At 43.8% G+C, this 20,790-nt stretch overlaps 2 protein-coding genes across 3 annotated transcripts; one reads left to right on the top strand and one right to left on the bottom strand.

Annotated features, from left to right (window-relative positions):
* The first annotated feature begins 1,548 nt into the window (after positions 1-1,548).
* On the top strand, positions 1,549-17,465 carry ANKRD45 (ankyrin repeat domain 45). 2 transcript variants are annotated; one of them, XM_024551833.4, is made up of 6 exons: positions 1,549-1,603; positions 6,255-6,636; positions 7,050-7,217; positions 13,549-13,643; positions 14,810-14,948; positions 17,314-17,465. In XM_024551833.4, exons 2-6 carry the CDS (start codon positions 6,270-6,272, stop codon positions 17,343-17,345), a joined length of 801 nt encoding a protein of 266 aa, XP_024407601.1. In that variant the 5' UTR covers positions 1,549-1,603; positions 6,255-6,269; the 3' UTR covers positions 17,346-17,465. The 2 variants fall into 2 exon arrangements, with proteins under 2 accessions (XP_024407601.1, XP_045045455.1); XM_045189520.3 differs by lacking the exon at positions 1,549-1,603 and adding an exon at positions 1,605-1,730.
* TEX50 (testis expressed 50) lies at positions 9,932-11,431 on the bottom strand. The gene is made up of 2 exons (XM_024575044.2): positions 11,108-11,431; positions 9,932-10,198 (listed from the first exon to the last, which is right to left on the bottom strand). The coding sequence occupies exons 1-2, from the start codon at positions 11,429-11,431 to the stop codon at positions 9,932-9,934; spliced, it is 591 nt and encodes a 196-aa protein (XP_024430812.1).
* Positions 17,466-20,790: the final 3,325 nt, after the last annotated feature.

The raw sequence follows: 20,790 nt of genomic DNA on the forward strand, positions 1-20,790 counted from the left end.
GATGAGATTTGCCCCATCCAATCAGAAGTGTGCAGCCATATCCTCATTTGCATTTATACTGACCAGCCAGAGTAGCTCCATAATGGCCAATCGAGATGTATGACACTGACCAATCAGGATAGTGCTATTTGGGCCAGTCAGATTGTGCAATTTTGATTCTGTATTTGCATGAAGATGGATCAATCAGGAAACCGGGTCCGAACTTTATATAAATTGGTCTGACCTTTTGGTTTCTGCAGGAGGCTATGTCTCCCTGCCAAGAGGTCAGGTTTCCTAGGTCTATAAACTGTTTACCTGAATGAAGTTTGTTCTTTTACCCACAGCCCAGACTGGGGACTCCTGTTGGCATTTGATTGTGGCAGCAACCTTTGTTGAGACTGTAATGTCAAACTCTAAAATTTTGACTCCCAAAACTTATTTGAATAAGAAAATTTTAATAATTACAGTTAAAAAAATTTCAAATTCTTATATTCTAGAAATTCAGATGAATGATAGCAATATTTTGCTTGGTTTTTAGGCCAAATGTTCATTTGAAAACAAGGTTACTCAGCCTTCAGCTCAAATGTTCTGAGCTCCTCTAAAATATATAAGGATTTTCTTACAGAAATGGTAAATGAATGTTTTCCTTCACTATTTCTCTTCAGTAAAAAAAAAAAAATAGCAAACAAAAAACAAAAAAAACCCTCTCCATCTTCACTCTGATCCATGTGAATATTTATATAATTTCTGGGTAAGCTTGGCCCTTCTCTGCTGGTTTCTTTTGATACCTCTGTCCCACCCCTATCCCTACCCCCTTTTGAAAAAGTTATCTGTTTTGGCTCTTAAATTCCTGAATCAAGAGAGTGAGTTTCCGAGTTCCTCCCACTCCTGCCGTAGCTGGCACTTGTGAGGTTTCAGGAAACGCTACTTGTTGGTGACAGTGACCACAAACCACAGACAAAGATGTCTAATAGACTAGAAAATTAAGCTGTCCGTTATAATTACAGTCTTTAGTAGTTTTTAGAATGCATCCTCCTATTTCTGGAAAATTCTTCTACTTAAAAGTGGAAGATAAGACTAAGATGGGCCAGCTACCAATACTCCAACCTTATTTTTAAATTTTACTATTTTAAAAAAGATTTTATTTATTTATTTTTAGAGACTGAGGAGGGGAGGGAGAAAGAAAGGGAGAGAAAGGGAGAACCATCAATGTGTGGTTGCCTCTCATGTGCCCCATACTGGGGACCTGGCTGGCAACCCAGGCATGTGGCCTGACTGGGAATGGAACTGGCGACTGTTTGGTTTGGAGGCTCCCTGTTCCATCCACTGAGCTACACAAGCCACGGCTAAATTTTATTTTTTAAATTATAAAACAAATATAGTACATATTACGGGAAACGTACAAAATACAGAAAAAACCCGCACACCACCTTGCGAACACAGCGATGTAATCATTTCCATTTTAATCACTCAGCTTCACCTACCCTGGCGTTCCCCCGCCTAGCAATTTTGACCTGCGCGCTCTTGGGGCGGTGCTGCGGCGCCGGGTGCGTGGTCGCCATGGTAACCGCACAAGCCCGGGGTCCCTGCAGCGACGAGGGCTAGTCCCAGCGCCGAGAGCAAGGTGGGCGTGGGATGAATGGGCTGCTCCCAGCCAGCCTGCTCGGGCGGGGACTGGAAGTGGGGCGACTCGGCCTGTGCCCGAGCTCGGCGTAGCGGGTCTCACCACGCGGGCAGTCTCAGGGGTTCCGGTAGGTGTTTGCGGGATTCAGGCCGCAAGGCGAACTCTGGTGCCCCGTCCGCTGGACCTTTTGGGTGGTGCGGTTGGGCTGCCGCTCTGTATGATCTTCCCCAGGCTTCCCTTTTGTTTAACCCTAGGGGCCCAGGTCCGCCTTTGGGTACCATCTCCCAGGGCTGGGGCTTAAAATTCTCAAGGGACTACATCTTAAAGAATGCAATTGGCTTAAAAGGCCCTTAACATCTATTCCTCTGCTACAACCTCAGGCTGCCTTGACTACCTCCTCGCCCTTTGTTTCTGCTACTCCTGTAACCCGCGTTGTCCTTCTCTTAAGACCCCAGCTCTTCAACACCGAAGGGTCACCTCTTCTGGAAAGCCTTTCCGGGACCTCCCAACTCTGAGCCCACTTCAGATGTCCATGCTCTACCCTCAAAGCACCCCTTGCCTATCTCCATGTATAGTGCCTGTATCCCACGTAGCACTCTGTCATTACGTGTCATTTACTTTGGCTTTCCCCAGACTGCAAAGGCCAATGGGGTAGGGGCCATGACCTATGCGATTTTCCATGACTAGTGCCTTAGCAGCCTCAAAAAGAGTTCACGTGAACTTTATAGTTCAAAGGAAAACTTTAGAGACAGTTTCCCACGCTAATTCAGTAAAGCATAGCAGGTGCTGTTCTCATTTGACTGTTGAGGAGAGTAAGTTTAGCAAGGTCCCCTAATTAGTAAATACCAGAATCAGGACCAAAGCGTGGGCCTTCTGGCTCACAGGGCATGGGCCATTCTGCCTTCACAGTCTAGCCTTCTCTCTCCTCTCACTCATGTTCTCCGTGAACTTGTCGTTATAGGTAGTGGGGTGGCAATTTTCATGCATGTTACAGCTTTCGTGGGCAAAGAAAGTGTAACTCATTTTTGTCCATGACAGACCTCATTTCTTCCATGAGCGCTCAATTATTTTGATTATTAGGGGAAGAATAATGGAAATGCTCCATTGGATTCAGCTCTGCCTGTGGCTAAGGGTTAATTTCTCTCCTACACAAGTGTTTAGGTTCTCAGATAACTTCTCTGATCCCCTCCTTGAGAGGGTGTCCTGTGGTTCTCAAAGTGTGGTCTGAGGAACCCCTGGGGCTCCCTAACACATTTGCATGGAACCCACCAGTCAAATGATCTTCCTGTTCGTAGATAAAGAGTGCCTTTGCACTAATTGCCTCACGTGTTACAGTGGTTTTCCAGAGGCCACAGGAGGGGATGTCACAGCATCCCGTATCATCACAGCAAATGCAGGAGCAGATAGGAGGATCGCCTGTCTTCTAATACGCCAGACATGAAAGGGATTTGCAAAAATGTAAAATAATGACACTTCTCATCAGTATTCTTTGTAAAACATACTTGTTTTACATAAGCTATTTTTTTATGTTAACATGTAATTGTTTTAAGATGAATTAAATATTTTAAAGACTTCTCAGGTTTAACTTCTAATATGGTAGATATTGGTAGACATAACCCACATAAACGAAAAGTTTTTTGAGACTGTAAAGAGCCCTCAGATCAGAGAGTTTGAGAACTGCCACTCGAATTATGCTAGTTCTGTGTTGATTTGGAAATTAAGCTCCACTTAAGGGCATACCAAAGGTAGCTCTGAGTATTCTGGCCTGAATCACATTTCCAGAGTTGATCTAGCCTATCTCCAGATCTCTGAGTTAACCTGGATCGCACTGAGCTCTAGACGCAGGATCACCTGTCTGTAGTCAAGTGTTTGGTGTGGTAGAGCTGAAGGTTATGTACTCAAGACTCTACATAGGAAGACTGTGTACTTTTAAAAAAAGAAAAGAAGAAATGATAGCATCAACATATTTTCTTTTGCGTCATGGTGCTCTTGCCGGAGGGTCGATGACAGTTTAATGATGATGATAGGTTCTGCTCACCGAGTGCTCGCCAAGTGCTCGGTCCAGGTGTGTTCTGGAGAGGAATCAAGAAAGGTTTTAGGAAGAAGGTACATTAGTAGCTTGGCCTAAATAGGATTTGGCTAGTAAGAATGGAGGAGATAAAAAGCTATTCTAGGCCTAGTAGCAGGGGTGTGTGTGTGTGTGTTGGGAGGATGCAGCGTTGGATGCCAGAAACTCAAAAAGATGATAGATTTCCATTGTACTGTATTTGGTAAAATGAAGGAAACATAAGATTTAGACCAAATCTTATGGTGGAGTCGTAGCTGATTGGCTAACTCAATTCACATTCCTAACCCCATATACCTTGCTTGTTTTCCTTATAGAGGCAGGAAGAAACTTTTTTTTTTCTTTTGTTTCTCTTAAATATAGAGGCACTTGGCCAATAAATCTGGCCTTTGAGATATAATTGGAAGTTTGTTGGGATTGGTAGGAAAGACTTTGATTTGCTTTTCTCTTAAAAGGGGTGAACAGCACTAGTATCCTCTGGGGGATTCTCCTTTCTTCCTGCCATAAATATAGACACGATGCCAGGAATTATGACAGCCATCTTGTCACCATGAGGCAATGCCATGATAACGAAAGTCTTACAGACTGTGATCGAATACAGAAATAGAAAGAGCTTGGATTTATATTTTTGAGCTGCCGAATCATCTTCCCCTTTAAATTTCCTATGTGAGAAAATAATCTACTTTAAAAAGTCAGTCTTACTATTCATTATTTGCAATCAAAGGATTCCTAACTTCAACAGCTTAGAAGTCTTATACACATTTAGTGAAGGTAGAGATTAATGGAGGGCTATAGTAAAAAGAGATGTTATTCTAACTAGATATCCCTTCCTTCTGAATAACCAAGTCTTGCCTGTTCTTTATGTCCCAACTTAAATGCCATGTTCTTTACAAAGTATATGATTCCCTATATTCCATTTTGTGCATCTTCTTACCCCACCCCTGGGAACACTATCCCGAATCATGTTCAGTCCTGCTTTTCTTCTACTTCTTTTAGAAATAGTGTCACTGAATTCATTGTATTCCTGAAGAGTCTATTTTAATTTTAATGGCTTTCAACATCACAAAAATATGTCTTGATGTATATAATCTTTTGGATTTATGTTTTTAGTTAACATAATTATATTGCTAAGATTCATTCATATTGTGTGCCTTGGTTATTTTTGCTGTATACCAAATTACCCCGAGCTTAAAATAGCACACACCTGATATCTCATAGTTTCTCTGGGTCAAGATCCAGAACCAGACCTTTACCTTCAGGGTCTCTCACGAGGCTGCAGTCAAGGTGTTGTGTGGGGCCACTGTTATCTCAGAGTTCAACTGGGGCAGATCCGCTTCCAAGTTCACTCGGTGGTTGTCAGTGAATTTAAGTCCCTCACATGTTGTTGGACTGAGGGCCTCAGTGCCTTACTGGCTGGTGGCCAGAGATTGCCCCCCCACCCCCCCCGTTTCTTGAAAGGTGGCCCTCTCCATCATAGCACATGAGAAGTGCCAGGAAGAGAATATAGGTAAGACAGAAGTCACAGCCTGTTGTACGTGGATAATGGGAATGCCATTCTGTCACCTTAGAAGAAAGTCACCATGTCCAGCCTCCGTTCATGAGGAGGAGGAGGACACAAAGGTGTGAGTACCAGAGTGCAGGGTGAGGGGTTTTGGAGCCCGTCAGAGCTGCCTAGTGTGTGATCTATCAGTATAATTTATCCGCTTTCACCACGATGTACGATCTTGTGTAAATATGCTATAGTTGATGCTCCTGTTAGTGGGCCTGGTCTTTTTCCCCATCCAGGATTTTTGCCGTATGAACAGTGATACCATGGACATTCTTACATGTATGAGGGGGCCTTGCCCCTCCTCCCGGAACCGTTCCCAATTTCATATGTGGTATGCCAGGGTGAGCAGTGGTAAGACCTCCTAGATTAGGCCTAGCTGGAATTAATCTTGTCCCTTCGAAATTTCCATAGCTCTTCATCTCTTGTGATAGTTACCATCTGTCACCTTGTATTACACTTATTTTATACATGTCGCCTTTTCTCCCTTGAAAAAGTTAGTTGTTGAGGGCCGGAAGTAAACTTGGTGGTTCTTTGTAATTTACGTGGTACCTACCCCTCACTTAGTTTACAGTATTAGTAAGCTTCCGGGAAGCATTACTGAGTGACTGAATGCCGTCTAAACATCAGCACCTAATTTTTCCAGGTCTTAGTAATCTGGCTCCAATGATCCAGCTGTATTTCTTACCTCTCCCCAATAGGGACTCATGTTTAGGCAGGTGGGTCTCTCTAACGTCCTCTTTCGATCTTTTCCCAGTGAATCTAGTCCACACTACTCTCTTCTTCTTATTGAATTTACTATTTGTATCCCATATTTAGCATTTTAGCATATAACCAGGCGGTGTACTGACTGCATTCACTGGTGGTAGGTGTACAATACACTCTTTAACTGGATGGATGAAGTATTTTACTTTATAATTATTTTCAACCAGTTAAGAATTGTCACCCCATCTATATTGTCAGTGGGCTGACTGAATAAACAGATAAACTCCGATTCATCTTAAGCAGATTTCTATTACTTTTTTGTTTGTTTGTTTCAGGTAATTTTGGAGTTAATGGAGTCAGAGGGACCCCCAGACTCAGAGAGTTCAGAAAAATCAGTATTTTTATCCCAGCAAGGAGAAGAAGTTGAAGAAGGAGAAGAAGAAGAGGAGGAGGAGGAGGAGGAAGAGGAGGAGGAGCCAGAGGAAGCAGGCTGGGTGAATCCCCTCCTGCAGCCTGCCCTCACAGGGGATGTGGAAGGTTTGCAGGAGGTTTTTGAGGATCCCGAGAACCCTCATCATGACCAGGCCATGCAGCTCCTCTTGGAAGAAGACATTGTCGGGAGGAATTTGTTGTATGCAGCTTGCATGGCTGGGCAAAGTGATGTGGTTAGGGCTTTGGCAAAATACGGTGTGAATCTGAATGAAAAAACCGCCAGAGGTATTCCGTCTTCCTTCTCTCCTCCGTATTACTTAGGGCTAGCTAAAGATGCAGGTATTACCTTTAAAGTTGGGTAAATTGGATGCGCCTGCTTTATATTGTGCATATATTATGTATCTGTTGACGCAACAGAGCAGAGCAGTTAAGAGCACAGACTCCACATTTGCTGTGTGCCTTGGGCAAGTTACCTAATCATTTTGTGTCTCTGTCTCTTCATCTGCAAAATGGGGCTAATAACTGTATTTTCCTCATAGGGTGTGGTGAGGACTAAATAAGATAAATATAAATATCTCATCCCCCGTGGCACACAGTAAGCTGGTAAACAGTAAATGCTCAGGAATATTATTACGTGATGAGTCTTGAAGACGGTGGTGGTCCATCGGCCCTGGCTGTGCCCCCATTCTTTCTGGCAGGTTACACCCTCCTCCACTGTGCTGCCGCTTGGGGCCGTCTGGAAACTCTGAAAGTGCTGGTGGAATTGGATGTTGACATAGAAGCGCTGAACTTCAGGGGAGAGCGAGCTCGAGACGTCGCCGCCCGGTATTCCCAGAGCGAGTGCGTGGAATTCCTGGACTGGGCAGGTGAGGACACACCAGGCGTCCGCAGACTGAGTGACTCATCCGTGCGCTCTTCTGGGTGTATGTCATGCGTCTGTCAAAGGTCAAAAGTCCTTGTGCTCTTTTGAGTTTTACTGACATTTTGCCTATGTCATTTTCCAGGGCTTCGGAAATGCCCTGGAAAGATTTCAGGACGATACACTTTTGTAACTATGCATGCGTATGTTGGTTGGAAAGCGAGCAGAGGTGACGTTCATGGCATTCTTTTTGCATAGTGATTTGTGGTCGTGTTCAGAGCAAGCGTTTATTAAATGCCTACAGAGCATTGTTGTAGGTACAACTGGTTGTTCCTGCCCTGTGGGCGGTTGTTAGGTGGGGGATGGAAAACCACAGGCACACCCTGCCGTTAAGTAACGGCCTCAGGAAGGCTCCAAGGAAGGGTTATAATCAACACAGCAGGTCGCACATGCTATGTAGCGGACGGAGGGCGTGAAGTCAGAGCGTGTTGGTGTTGAGCTGGGCCTTGGAGAACGGGTGGGACTATACGAAGCACTTTGCACAATGCTTGGCGTGTGGTCAGCACTTGAAAAATGCTGCTGCTGTTATTATTGCCAGATGGTTCCCTTCAATACAGGCTCAGGCTTTCACTTGGTTTCCGTAGCCACTGGAAGCCAGCGAGAATTTTTAGGTAGAAGAGAAAGAGGATAAAAGTGATATTTAGGAAGCTTCATCCTGGTAGCAGTAATCACCTTGTTTACCAGTTTTTTCAGGTCTTAGTAATCTGGCTCCAATGATCCAGCTGTATTTTTTACCTCTCAGTGAAATGAGAAGGGACTGGACAATTAATAGAAATAAGGAAATTGAGGGAAGAAAGCACATTGGGAAGAAAAAGGTGAATTAGACTTTGTGCACTGTTTTGTAGGTAATTTTCCTCTTGTACTAAATATTTTCTAGAAGCATTATTTCTGTCAGTGCCTTCAATTTTATAATTAGCTCTGTAAGTAAAAAGAAAACAAATTACAAAGAATTTAATTGACCCCCACTTGAGTAGTAATCTGTATTATAGGTGAAATTTGCATTGTATAATTGAAAATCCATTTTTGCTTAGAAAACACAATCCAGGGACAAATTTTGCTGTAACTTTTCTGAACAGAAACAGTTTGGGGCTTGTGGGTACAGACTTTCATTGGTTTCTTCTCTCCAATATCTATCTGTTTCAATTAGGATCTTTGCATTCTTGGGGCAATTATACCTAGCACTTCCTAGTGATGGAGAGAAAAGAAGATGATGATGCTATAAACTAGTATTCTGTTTCCACATTAATGACAGAATTGTAAGGATTGGAGCTTCAAGTGCATGTAGCTCTGGACTGTCAGAAACACAAACTACTCAACATAAACTTGAACATGTGTTTAATTCAGACTTCCAAGTGCATAAACCTCCCCCTTCCTTGTTCTGGTGATGAGAGTAGGAGGCACCTGGAGAAGTTCCAGGAGCTGGAGATGCTGCACCCCAGAGAGCACTCTCCATACTGCGGAAAATTCCACCATTAGAGATGAATTTCTTTGGGTTTTCGAGGATTGGACACTCAAGAGTCTCCCATTGAAAGAAAAGTATATCATTGTCCTCTTAGCAGCAATTAGCTGGCAGCTCAGAACTCTGAAGGGATGGAGCAAACATCTGTGGAAATGGGCAGGGTTGTGCTGCGGAAGAGGGCAAGGAAGGAGGGGAGCCTGGGAAGTGGGGCCATAAATAAACTTAAAGACCCACAATAAACTAAGACAGCTGCTGCTCTTTGCCAGCACTTGTAAAGGCTGTAGAGTTATCTATTTCTGTTTCAAGGATTGTTTTAAAATTTTTCTTAACAGTGTATTATAGATCTGGGATTTTTCATGTATTTCATATATTTCTGGGATTTTTCATGTTTTTAATCAAATCTTCTGTCCTATTCTCAGATCAGCCTCCCAGTTTTTGTTGGATGATATGGTAACCGTACTTAAAAAAAATTGAGGTGGCTGAGCAACAAAACTCTGAAATTAAAAAGAAATGTTGATACTCAATTCATCATTTATCATACTAAAAATGGAAAAATTATATTTAAAACATTGATCTATTCCATAATACTTCTGTCCTATTTTAGAAAAGGGCATCTGAGATGGGAAATTAAGTCTTCTTGTGGCCGTAAAATTTGCTCAGGAAAGTAAGAACAATCACAAATATTATTTAAATCAGAGATTTATTAAAACACTGAAGATTCTATTCTATGGATTGGTTAATGATTAGTAATGTAATATATTAAAAAGACTGAAATACTTAAATTCGAAGTAGTGATAGTGTACAATCTTTTTCCCAGTACTTTGGAAAGTTCGGATATCTTTTTTTTTTTAATTCTCACCTGAGGATATGTTTATTAATTTGAGAGAGAGAGGGAGGTGGGGTGGGAGGGAGAGAGAAATATTGATCAGTTGTCTCCTGTCTGTACTCTGAGAGGGAGTCAAACCCACAACCTAGGTATGTGTCCTGACCGGGGATCGAACCCATAACCTTTTGGTGTACGGGGACAACACTCCAACCCACTGAGCCACCTGGCCAGGGCAAGTGTGGATGTCTTTTTAGCTGAATAGAAATAACTTTTCAACCCAGACTTCTTTGGAAAATTTCAGTAAAGAATGTAGCAAAAAAAAAAAAAAAATTACAAAGGCTCACAAAGAACCATTTTTAACCTTATATGAGTTCTCTCAATAGAATTCTTGTGTAGTCTCCATATTGGATTGAGCTACATTCCCATGTGGATGTTTATGATATCCTTTCACTCCTCGTCCATCCTTCCTCTTTAGTTTTCGGTGCTTGATGCTCTTAGCCGTGGGACGGTGGGATGCCCGATTCAGGTACTCGGTCATCACTGATGTTGTGGCCAACAGTTTGCAGAGTAATTGGTCAATGTCATTGATGGACTGGCTTTCTAGTTCATTACCTGCTGTATCTAAGGAGGCTTGTTTTTTCCGCTAAAGGAGGGAAAAGCAAATGATATTACAGGGTTTTTTTTCTTACTGTAGTTCAAATTAAGTTTTCTGGATATCTATACTTCAAACACTACACATTATTTATTTATACAAGAGAAAGGTTACTACAGAGAACAGGTACAAGGGCAGGAGAAATGCTCGTTTGTGTAGTTCCTGTGAAAGATTATAAGTTTCATCACCATCAACAAACATTTAAAAAGTGCTTTTTTATAGCTAGAGCCTTCATTTAGGAGAGAGTGTTAGAATATTAGCAAAATAGATCCCTTTCTTAAACAGCCTCAAGGCATAATCAATAAAACCATAGTCATTTTAGAACAATCTGATTATTGTAATGTCAATGTAAAGGTCAATTTTAAGATTGCCTGAAAATACGGTGCTGTTGGCAAAGCGGGGAATTAGTTCAAGAGCGCCGTTCCCCAGAAAGTTATCCTAACATGAGACCTTAGTTTACAGTTCATTTAGAAAATATGTGCCAACCCTTATATACTTAGCTTTCTTAGATCTGGAAGGAATCTAACAGATATTTTGTTCCCGACCCTTCATTTCGTGGCTGGAGCGGCTGAGAAGCACCCATGACTTACCTCCGGGCCCAGACAGATAACTTCATTTCCTGTGCACTCTACTCATTGTAGCCCACTGCTTTCTTCATGTGTTTTGTGGCTTGAAATAGAGGGGTTGGACTAGATCGTTTGAAGGGCCTTCTAGTTCAGTACTCATTTGCTGAGCACCTAGTATGCGCAAGACACTGTGCCAAGATGCCGGGGGTGAGTGGCAGGGGCTGGGCGAGGTTACAAAGAGGGATAAGGCGTGGTACTTCCCCTCAAAGAAACTGGTAAGCTTATGTCTTAAACTGAACTCTCATAACTATTACTATTTGCATCACTAATTTACCTTTTTCTTGTGTTTCTTCCATTTCATCCACAGGTAATGCACCGATAAAGCAGCCAGAATTAGAAAGATAGCTTGTCCTACAATATACACGAGATATAAAAAACCCTGAAATATGTCCATATTAGCAAAGTTGCAACATAGTTTGTTTACAGGGTAAGGTAGACAGTGAGACGGAGAAGTCTTAACTCTCAGATAGGGCATTTCTTCTGGAAAAATCTCCCATCCAACCTTGGCCCAGATAGTTCCATCACAAATGCAGAGACTTTCCTTTAATAAGCAGATAACCAACAGAGGCAAGATTGGGGATAGTTCTTGAAGGGACATCTTCCTGTCTCATTGGGACAAAAAGAGTTTATAGCCAAAAATACAGTCGGAGACGGAGTAGAAATGCCCCGAGCATTAGCTAACACATGCGCTGAGTGTGGTCTTCTTAGTCGGCAACATGCACACGCTGCTGGCCATTGTTACATGTTCGGTCATAGTGATTCAGGGAGAGTCAGTGATGTCATAACTGCGCTGGAACTAAAGGGTGTCACCCAGCCGGTCACCGTGGGTTTCTCAGGGAAACTTCTTCTTGCTTTTTATCAGAATTATTTGAGCTTCTTCAATTTTATGAAAAACAAAGCCCTTCCTAATATCTTGCTAGTAATCAACTGTAATCACATTAATGAAATTTCATGGGAGCAATTGACCTGTATCGCTTCCAAACCCTTCTATGGTATGGCTGTTTTACATCTACTTTAAAAATATCTGTAGCTATACCGTTTCACACAACGTACAACCTGCTTCTGGTTTTTTGTTCTTTTTCTTTTTCGCTCTGAAATAGCTTTCCTTTCATATAGGTAAGCAAGAAAAGTTCTGTCCCCTTTTCCCTCTGTCCCTTCGGAGGCAATGCTGTACTATCAGGTTGGGGGCGAGGGGTGGGGGTTGGGCCTGGTATGTGAAAGAAAAGATGAGGTGGTGAGGCAGTGTGGTATACGATAAAAAGGTGCGTTAGAGACCCTGCCCCTAAGTACCTTATAATCTAGGGTAGAAGCAAAAACAAAAAAACAAAAAACCCCCACCATAATAAAAATTCCAACACACTGTAGACTGAAATGAGAGCTGAGTCAAATTATAATCATGTAACAGTTTATAGACCAATGAGTTTCACTTGGGGGAATTAGGAGTTTCGCAGAAGCCTGTTTAAGTAAGCTTTGAGGAATGAGTAGAATTTTGGTAGGTGGACAGAGCATTTTAGGTTGAAGAAACATAATAAGCAAAGCAGTTCTGTGCAAACATCCCCGTAACCAATATGTATCCAGCACCTCCTGTGTGCCGAATACTGTTCCAGGCACTCAGAGTGCATGTGCAGCTAGGCACAAGACAAAGTATGTTCATGGAGCTTCCTTTCTAGTGGGGAGACATAGAAAATATACCTCCATGTGCATATCTATGGAGTGCGCTGGAGAGAAAGCAGCGTGGGAAAGGGACTCTGAGGTGGCCAGCAAGTGAAGGCATGAGCGAGTGTGCGTGTGATTTCATAGAAGGCCTCAGGGAAGGCCTCTCTGATGAGGTGCTGCTGGAGCAGAGACCCGAGGACCCGAGGGAGTGAGCCGTGCGACACCTGGGGGCAGAGGGGAGAAGACATGAATAATGGGTAGACTCTGTGGACGCACATTGGAAGGGATAAAGCCGGACAGACAGCTGGGGCTACACAGAGCTTGGTGGGCCCTGTGTTTTCTTCAGTAACCAACAGGGAGTCCCGTTTAGGGTTCCGAGGGGAGGCCTGGCACAGTAAACGTATTGAGTGCTTACTGTGCGTCAGGCGCCGGGCCAGGTTATTGGCACACCTCCTACAACATTTAGCTTCAGCCTCACGACGACCCCATGAGGACTGTGCCTTATTACTTACATCGTGTGGAAGGGGAAACCGATGTTAGAGGGTTTAAGGAATCGCTGTGGTCTGTTTGTCTCCCTAGAATCTCACATGTGGAAACCCTCATACCCAGTACGATGGTATTAAGAAGTGGGGCCTCTGGGAGGTAACTAGGACATGTGGGTGGGGCACTCATGAAGGGGATTAATGTTCTTTTAAAAGGAAAATGATTCAGATGTTGGTACCTTGGAGTGAGGTGCAGCTATAACAAACACATGAAAATGTGGAAGTGGCTTTGGAATCGGTAATGGGCAGATGGAAGAATTTTGAGGTGCATGATACAAAAAGACTTGAGTAGCCTGTCGGTAAGAGACATGGACATTAATGATGCCGCACAATTCTAGGGACATAGTGAGTGCCCCCAAGTGCTGTGCGGGTTGACTGTCACCGTTCCTGAAATTCAGGGAAAGCACCACAAACAAAATCTCCACACAGTCACTTTAAAGCTCTGGATGCGTCATAGTACATTGCAGTTGAGCAAACTCGTCTTATTATTGTCCATTTTTCTGCCCTGTTCTTACAGATGCAAGGCTGGCTCTGAAAAAATATATTACAAAGGTCTCTACAACTGTCACAGACGCAGAAAAGGGACCAGGGAGATTCCTTAAAGAAGACAAGGTACTACGTTGTGGTCCTCGCTTGTCCTAAAGTCTTCTGAGACTTTTGCCTCGTATCTCTAGTTTCCACACTAACACTCTAGAGGTGGGGGTGGTCCTTCCCACCCTCTTCCCTCCACTTCCCTTCCCTCCTGCCCTTCCTTCCCTCCTTCCTTTCTCAATGGACTGCTCAGAATAGCTGGACTAATGAAACTGAATCAACTAATATTAAAAGAGTGGCAGAGAGATGTACTAAGTGTCACCCATGAGCACGAATGAAGCTTAGGAAAGTAGTGTTCAGCGAAAGAAAATTCACCAAAGATTTCATAGAATTTTACAAAGTTCAAAAGCAAGCGCCATCAAAGCGTGTTGTTTAGGGATGCCTACCTATGAGGTAAAACCATTTTAAACAGGGCAGTAAAGGTATAAGCACAATGTGGTTACCAAGTGGAGGTGGGGGGGGAATCGGGGAGGGGCACAGAGGTGGGCTTCATAGTACTAGAGGTATTCTGTCTGGGGCTTCTGTTGACTATTAGGGCCCACTGATGCTCATTATTTTGCTTCAAAACTTAGATATACATCATTTCTTTCAGTGTATGTGCATATATGTCTTACACGTTTTTAAGGTATCAAGTTTTACATAAGGAGAAAAAGACGCACCGATATAAAGATAGCTAATTGAAAGCCAGCTTGCCATATTTAGTAGGTTAAGTCCTGCACGTGCCCTGGTTCATTGCTTTGGAAGTACACCCACACAACAGATACACTCGAGGCATCAGGAATCTGCTTTGGTTTTGAATTATTTCCTGCTTCTCTCTGCAGGATGTTCTGCAGTATGCAGAATTTTCTCGCGACCCTCTAATGAAAGAGAATTAGCTATTGCTAAAGCGTGGATGTCACCAAGACTGGGAACATAAGTCACACAGTTCACTTGTCGTTTGTAAAACGCTTTACAAAATCACTTATGAAACAAACCAAATGTAGGCAAAATTGAAAACCTAGAGACATGCAGTGGTGGCCACTGTTTCAGAACTCGGGCCGAGCGTGCTCACTGGTGGCCGTGTCAGAACCTGCAGACACGGAATGCCGTCACACGAAGGCCCGTTGCCCAGTGCAGGTTTAGAGACACTGTGGAGTTTTGTTTTTCGGCATATCGGTGGAAAGTACATCTTCTGTTTCTGTCTCTAGAATACCATCCTCGGTGCATGCCGTGTAAAAAGCGAGTGGTTGGAAACCCATGTGGAAGCTTCTATTAGTGAGCTCGTTGAGCAGAAACAACAATTAGAAGATATCGTGACTCCTATCTTCATAAAAATGGCTACACCACGTGAGTTGTGGATAAAAAGCGGTTTGAATGTCAGAAAAGATGAATATTGGGTTCTGTGTTACTATTCTGAGATACTCTGATTTGTAATGATCTTCAGTAAGGAGTTACAAGCGCTGACCTGTGATATAACTCCCGAGTTGTAGTGATAGTTTTAATATTAATAACAACGTAATAGCTGAATTATTTCTGTAGAGAATTTCCAATACTAATAAAGTAGCGTGGTAAAGATTGTCCGTGTCGAACTGCTTGAGGACCTGCCGAAGCGGCTCCCACTTCCCACTCCCACTCGCAGGAAAAGCGAGCGTTCCCGGCTCTCCACTTCACTGTCAACAGTTGCTGCTGTCTTTCAAAGCAAGTTTAGCCAAGCGAGTGGGTGTGAAGTGGTATCTTACGGTAGTTTTGATTTCCACTTCCTTATTTACTAATGATATTAAGCATCTTTTTATGTGTTAACTGGCCATTTGTATATTTTCTTTGGAGAGATGTTTCTTTGAACCCTTTGCCCATTTTAAAATTGGACAGTCTTTTTATTGTCGAGCTGGGAGAGTTCTTTGTGTGTTTTGGATTCAAGTCCCTTATCAGATACAAGGCGTGCAAATACTTTCTCTCATTCTGTGGCTTGCCTTCTCGCTCTCTCAAGTGCGTCCTTTGAAGCAGACAAGGCTCCGAGTTTGGTGAAGGGCAATGTCTCCCTTTTTCCCTTTTGTCGCTCGTGCTTTCAGTATCATATGTGAGAAGCATTGCCTAGTCCAAGGTCACCAAGATTTACTTCCATGGGTTTTTTTGGTAAGAGTTTGTATTTTAGCTCTTACATTTAGTTCTATGATCCATTTTGCGGTTTTGGGGGTTTTGGGTTTTTTTTTTTTTTGTATGTGGTGTAAGGTAGGGGTTCAACTTTATTTCTTTGACTGTGGATATCCAGTACCTAAGATCTTTAAGTTTAGGAAAAGGGGGGCTGTGGTTTTTTAGGTTAAGGCACTCATCTAGTCTAGCAGCACGGCAGGTTATCCCCTGCCTGCCCTCTGTGCCTAACATCTGTAGAGCCACCGAATAGCACTCTCCTAGGCCTCCTGAAGGGAAATGGGCACTTCAGCCCGTGCTTGGCCTTAAGGAGCCCACCACCCACTTCGTGAGTAGACGTGCAGACTCGAAGAGGTGGACCTAGGGCGGTATATGCTCAGAGAGGTTCCGATGTGGGACTGGGGAGGTGTTCAGTATCTGTGCGGCTGATCAGAGTTGAGTCTGGGTGAAGGAACAGTAGAAAATAAGGTTAGAAAGTTAAGGTGATCATTTCATTCAAAGTACTGAGTTGTAAGCTTAGGAAGTTCGGGCGTTGTTTTCAGGGCAGTGGGTCGCCATTAAGACTTTGGGGTAGGAGATAAGAGGGAGTAAGCAGGGAGAGTAACCTGGCCTTCTCTGTAAGATGAACTGGAGGGGGAAGAGTGGGGAGGGAGAAGGGGAGGACCTGAATTATTGGTGACACAGCCTGATTTGCACCTTCTCCTCCTTCTCCCCCACCCCTGTTAGCCTGGCTCGGCAACCTCCCTCCTTTCCTTCTCACGCCGAGCAAGAATCGCCTCTCTGCAAGCCCCCGGTGTCCCCTCCACGCACCCAGGTGTCTTGCACCTTCATACTGTGGCAGCGTTAGCTCTCTGAAAGGTCCCCTTCATTTTGAGGTGGAGAAAGTGCAGACGGGAGAGGTTAGGCAGTTTATGAAAAAGTTCCTCTACTCCATGGCAGAACTCGGAACAATCATACTCACTGTATGGGAAATGCGACCTCACAGTTTTAAATATTTTTAGAAAGTGTGCGTGGGGAGAATACTTGAATTGACATACCAACACCAGGGTTTAATTAATGACGGGCACACTGATGGATTTTATGTCCATTGTTCTCAAAACTGACTTCAATTCACGACAACATGGATGGATCTTGAGAACATCCTGCCGAGTGAAGTAAGTCTGACGGAATAAGTCAAGAACCGTCTGACTTCACTCGCACGTGGAAACTGATATAAAACTGAAAGCAACCAGCAAGCAAACAAGACAGACGAACAAGAACTCACGGGCAGACAGCAGGATGGCGGTCACAGGCGGGACAGTGGGGCGGGGGGGGGGGGGGGGGGGGGGGGGGAGGAAGAGGGTAGAAGGGATCAAGCAGATGGTGACGGAAGGAGACTTGCGGGTGGTGAGCACACAAGGCCATATGCAGGGGACACATTACAGAATCGTGCACTTGAAACCCATACAATTTTATTAACTAAATGTCGCCCTGATACATGTAATAAAAGGTTAAAAACTGGCTTACTTTTTGTTTTATATTGCAAGGCAATCAAATGTGATTTTAAATATCTGCTTCCTTTCAGGCCAAGTGAGAAGCGCAAAATCTGTAATCTAAGCCAGGCCAGAAAAGAAGCCAAGACCGTCCCTTCTACTGCGCATGTATTTTCTAAAAAGCCACACTTTCCTCTAGTGTTTGTAAAGGCAAACCTATTCGTGACCATTGAAGCTGAGAAAACAGAGGTGGGGTTTTATAAAGACGTCTAAGTACGAAATTGAATGGGCCCCGTTCTGTTCTCCCTTCGCCAGCGTGCTCACGTCCAGACCGCCTGCCTCCACTCTGCCTCCCGACCCCCGTGTGGTCAGTCCCCTGGGTGAGAGTTCCTCGGCTCCTTCCAGACCACACTTGGCTATGAGCCACAAACACCACATGGAAACTTCAAAAGCTGGCTAGAGGGTCTAATAATTTTCCTCACAGTTGAGACAGGAAATTTCCATTCAGTTGAAGAATTCTATGAAAAAAGATGAGTGACTATGTCCAGGGAAAATTTGTTCTCCCTCTCCCAGAAGGATGCTGTGGGATGACCCTCGGGAGCAAGGAAGCATGAAGGACGGTTTGGATAAGGGTCCCCTGTCCACACGACTTTACTTTTTATGTTCAAATTAAAATTTACCTGTGAGGTGGGATGCAGTTTCTTAGTAAACCTCTTGTCTTAAACCTCTTCCTGTCTTTCAATTAGTAAACAGAAGTCTGTTTAGTTTTAGATTTGGATTTCCTGTGTTCTGTAGGTTTGGTAATGCCGATATTAGAGCTGGCCTCCAGGTCATTTCTCCTTCTGTCTTGTTTTATGTTTCCTAGGGTTTAAATATCATTGCTGGTTTCATATTAGCGATTTGGAGTAGCCTTTTTCTGGTTGTTTTCCTAGTTTATCTAAAAGCCCCTGATCTACTACACTGCGACTTTCTGGAAAAGTGTTATAGAAAGAAAATATTTTTTAAAAAACCTGTTTACTGTATTTGTTTTTGTTATGACTTCCTCTTTGCCCACCCTGAAAGCTAACTGTCATTGAAGAGGGGAAGGAAATTCAACAGCAATTCAACAGTTCCATCTCAGCCATGGTTTGGGGGTAAGACTGTTTTAAATCTGCCTGACAAATTTTAAAGTTTTGAGGTCTTTTGTCTATGTTTGAGCAATTCAGTTGCTGTAAGTGAAAGAACAGGGCGATGACTCCGGCAGATCCCGCGGGTGTTTGGGGAGCAGCCCAGAGAAGGAGGCCTGTGTGTGCCGCCTTGTCGTACCGCTGAGGATCGGGAGAAGTCCATTAGCTACCTTCAAGCACTGCAGCGATGTGGGGAAAGGCCCGGTTTCTGTTGTTTGTACTCCAATTCTGCATTTTCTGAGCCTTGACCTTGATAGCTATGACTTTCTAGGCAGGTGGCCTTCGTGATTCCGAAGGATTCCGGAGTCTCACTTTCAGAGTGCTCGGAAAGACAGAGGCCCTTGTGGAGACACCTGCTACAAACTCCGCCTCTCCCTCCTTTCTTCACCTTTTAGTCACTGCTTGCAAACTTTGCGGAGCTTTTGACTTATTTGCTAATGCTGACTTCTTGAAGTTCTTTGTTTGGGCACCTTTATGTTCTTGAGGTTCTGTTACCTTCTTACAAACTGCTTTTCTAACTCTTTCACCAGCTGCTATGGTCTGAATATTTTTGTGTTCCCCCCAAATTCATACGTCGAAATGTAATGCCCAGTGCAATAGTATTAGGACGTGGGGGCTTTGGAAGGTGAGTTGGTCATAGGGTGGAGCCCTTATGAGTGGGTTTAGGTTCTTAAAAAAGAGGTCCTAGCCCTGGCCAGGTGGCTCAGTTGGGTGGAGTGTTGTCCTGAACACCAAAAGGTTGTGGGTTCAATTCTGGGATAGGGCAGCGGGTTCAATCCCTGGTCAGGGCGTGTACAGGAGGCAACCGATGGGTGTTTTTCACTTTGATGCTTTTCTCTGTTTCTCTCTCTCTAAAATCAATGAAAACATATCCTTGGGTGAGGATTTGAAAAAAAAAAAAAAAGCTCTAGGTAGCTCCCCTGCCCCTTGCACCACCTGAGGTTACAAATAGAAGACAGCTATCCAGGAAGCAGGCTCTCAGCAGACACTGAGTCCACCAGCACCATGACCTTGGACTTCCTCACCTCCAGAACTGTAAGAAATAAGCGTTTTTTGCTTATACTGTACCTGGTTTATCTTATTTTTCTTATAGCAGCCCAAACAGACTAAGACACCACCTCCTCTTCTTCATCTTGTCTCCAGCTTGACTCCTCAAAAGTCAATCCTGTCTTATAATTTTGTATGTCGATTATACCTCAACAAAGCTAGGAAGAAAGTCAGTCCTTACCCCTGGCAAAGTAGCTGATATGCTCCACCCCACGACCCTCTCTCTCTAAAGTCAGGAGGCGGGGTTCCCCGTCCTTGGGGATGCCCATGGTGCTGATAGCCTCATTCTGTGTCATTTTCCTCATGTCTGTACACCCATGTGACTTGTGAGTCTTTTGCAGGGAGGGGCTTTGTCTTGCTTTTCTTCATACCTAAAGGGCCGATAGATAACGAGTTAGTAAGTAATAGTTGAATGAATTCTCTTGGGGTGCTAACTTATCCACATACCTCACTGGTCTTCATTAACTTACAGAGCTTGTCCACCTTATAAAAACGACTCCTGAACGCTATTCTGCATACCCTGCTCATGCCAGCGCCCTCCTGCACTCCCGTTCCCCTGGCAGATGAGCCACACACACCCTGTGCCGCGACAGTGTGTCTCGTTTCTTCTCCGACCTTCGTCTCGGAAACTGTGTTACTGTTGAAGCATCTGAACCTGGGGATTACCAGTTCTCCCTTCAAGAATTCCATGGGTGTGAGGGTCTGAATGCGCATTTGTATCTATCGATCTCTGCCTTCAGTGTGTTTTAAGGCAAATACTACTTCTGACCTATTGTTGCACCGAATTACAGATACATGCAGAGGAGTTAAACAGGAAGTTGCGTGACTTTTCCCGAACACCTGTAGAGTAATTACTATGTCAAGTGCATCGTATCAGTTAAATTACATTATTTGGGCAGTGGTCAAGGAGAGGCTAAATTCAGTGTTGTAACTTCTGTGGTGTTACAGTGGTGTCTTAGACGTTCGTATTTCATTGATTGGGAAGATGTGAAAAAATAAAGGGGGAGATTGATAGGACATCACTAGGAAAACACCTACTACTGCCATCACTCTCATTTCATAAAAGACATTTTCACACCAGGAAAGAAAGGACGGTGTGTCCCGGTGTGAGGCTCTGCCCCGTAAGTTGGCTAAATTAAGGTTTACTGTAGACTGTTACATTTTTTCACTTGGCCATGGATGATGGGACTTTTGTCGTGAATCACAGCTGGCCTGGGGTCCAGCCTCTGAGAACTACTGCTCTAGACGTGGCTAACGCAGGCCGACTGCTATTTGGGTTAACACGACGCCCCAGTTTGTAAAGGGCTGGCAGTGCACCCCAGTGTTTGATCTGCTATGTGACAGATTGTATTCTTC

The sequence above is a fragment of the Desmodus rotundus genome, chromosome 12 (assembly GCF_022682495.2).
Source record: "Desmodus rotundus isolate HL8 chromosome 12, HLdesRot8A.1, whole genome shotgun sequence".
Taxonomy (NCBI): domain Eukaryota; kingdom Metazoa; phylum Chordata; class Mammalia; order Chiroptera; family Phyllostomidae; genus Desmodus; species Desmodus rotundus.